Here is a 1,448-nt window from a genome sequence, read left to right as displayed (position 1 = left end):
CTCCCCATACTCCCTTTCACACTGTTCCAACTGCCAAGGACACTCCCCATACTCCCTTTCACACTGTTCCAACTGCCAAGGACACTATTACTGATTTCAAATTTATTATGAAATGAATCATACAACACACGTAACACATACATGCCCAGTTATAAGATTACTACATCATCGAGCACCTGTGCACTTACATCCAGTTGAGCAGTTGTGGCCATGAGAACCACCCCCTCCCATTCCCAAAAGTAATCACCATGCTGAGATTATGATCATTATTTTCCTTCTTTTGTTCAGGGTTATACCACTATATATAAATCCAAAACAACCTATTTAGTTTGAATATACACTATTTGTATATTCCCTATTAATTGCTTTTTCTCCACTACTTATATTTTGAGAATTCACCCTTATTGGTGCATGCAGCCATAATCTGGCTTGTTCACAGGTGTCTCCCAGCACCTAGTGCAGTGGGCAAATGGCAGGCACCCTATAAATATTAGTTGACATGCAGAGCAGCCACCACACCCCAATCTAACTCCTGACTGTTCCCCTTAGTTTATGTTGTGTGTGTGTGTGTGTGTGTAATATCAAGTATTTCTGAAATGCAGTATAATCCAATGAAAGTCTATTTTAGGTATTCATTGCTATAACATTTTCCCTGATCCTTTTACCACTGAATACAGAAACTGATGGCTCAAATATTTTGAATTTGGTAAAAGACTCTTCCCCGTGTGTGTGGATTTCGCCTGTAGGAACACAGGACTCACCGCTGTAGATACTTGCAGAAGCATTGAAGCTCCTGGAGGGTCTCCTTTGCAGCCTGGAAGATTTCCTCCACGAGAAACAAGTCCACTAGATGGGCACTGACGTCCTCACAGCAACGGGCCACACGGACCCTCTGGTCTGTCTCTAATGCATTCCTAAGAAACAGGGTAATCAGAATGGAAGACACTGCACTCGGGGCCCACAGACACTGAGGGCTTGCTTTAAAAGCCCAAGAGTCAGCCGGGCACAGTGGCTTATGCCTGTAATCCTAGCTCTTTGCAAGGCCAAGGCGGGCAGATCACTTGAGGTCAGGAGTTCGAAACCAGCTTGGCCATCATGGTGAAATCCTGTCTCTACTAAAAATACAAAAAATTAGCTGGGCAGCCGGGCGCGGTGGCTCATGCCTGTAATCCCAGCACTTTGGGAGGCCGAGGTGGGCAGATCACGAGGTCAGGAGATCGAGACCATCCTGGCTAACACGGTGAAACCCCGTCTCTACTAAAAATATGAAATATTAGCTGAGTGTAGTGGTGGGCTCCTGTAGTCCCAGCTACTCAGGAGGCTGAGGCAGGAGAATGGTGTGAACCCAGGAGGTGGAGCTTGCAGTGAGCCGAGATGGCGCCACTGCACTCCAGCTTGGGCGACAGAGCAAGACTCCATCTCAAAAAAAAAGAAAAATAGGCCAGGCG

At 46.2% G+C, this 1,448-nt stretch overlaps 1 protein-coding gene across 1 annotated transcript in view; it reads right to left on the bottom strand.

Moving 5' to 3' along the window:
- The window catches only part of MCM3AP (minichromosome maintenance complex component 3 associated protein), a 55,602-nt gene that overhangs the window by 25,576 nt on the left and 28,578 nt on the right, over positions 1 to 1,448 (bottom strand). Inside the window, 1 exon segment of the mRNA XM_011996837.1 lies at positions 762 to 914. Within this exon segment, the coding sequence (XP_011852227.1) occupies positions 762 to 914 (153 nt within the window).

The sequence above is a fragment of the Mandrillus leucophaeus genome, unplaced genomic scaffold, assembly GCF_000951045.1.
Source record: "Mandrillus leucophaeus isolate KB7577 unplaced genomic scaffold, Mleu.le_1.0 Scaffold526, whole genome shotgun sequence".
Classification (NCBI taxonomy): Eukaryota; Metazoa; Chordata; class Mammalia; order Primates; family Cercopithecidae; genus Mandrillus; species Mandrillus leucophaeus.
This window is presented reverse-complemented; position numbering and strand designations above follow the sequence as displayed.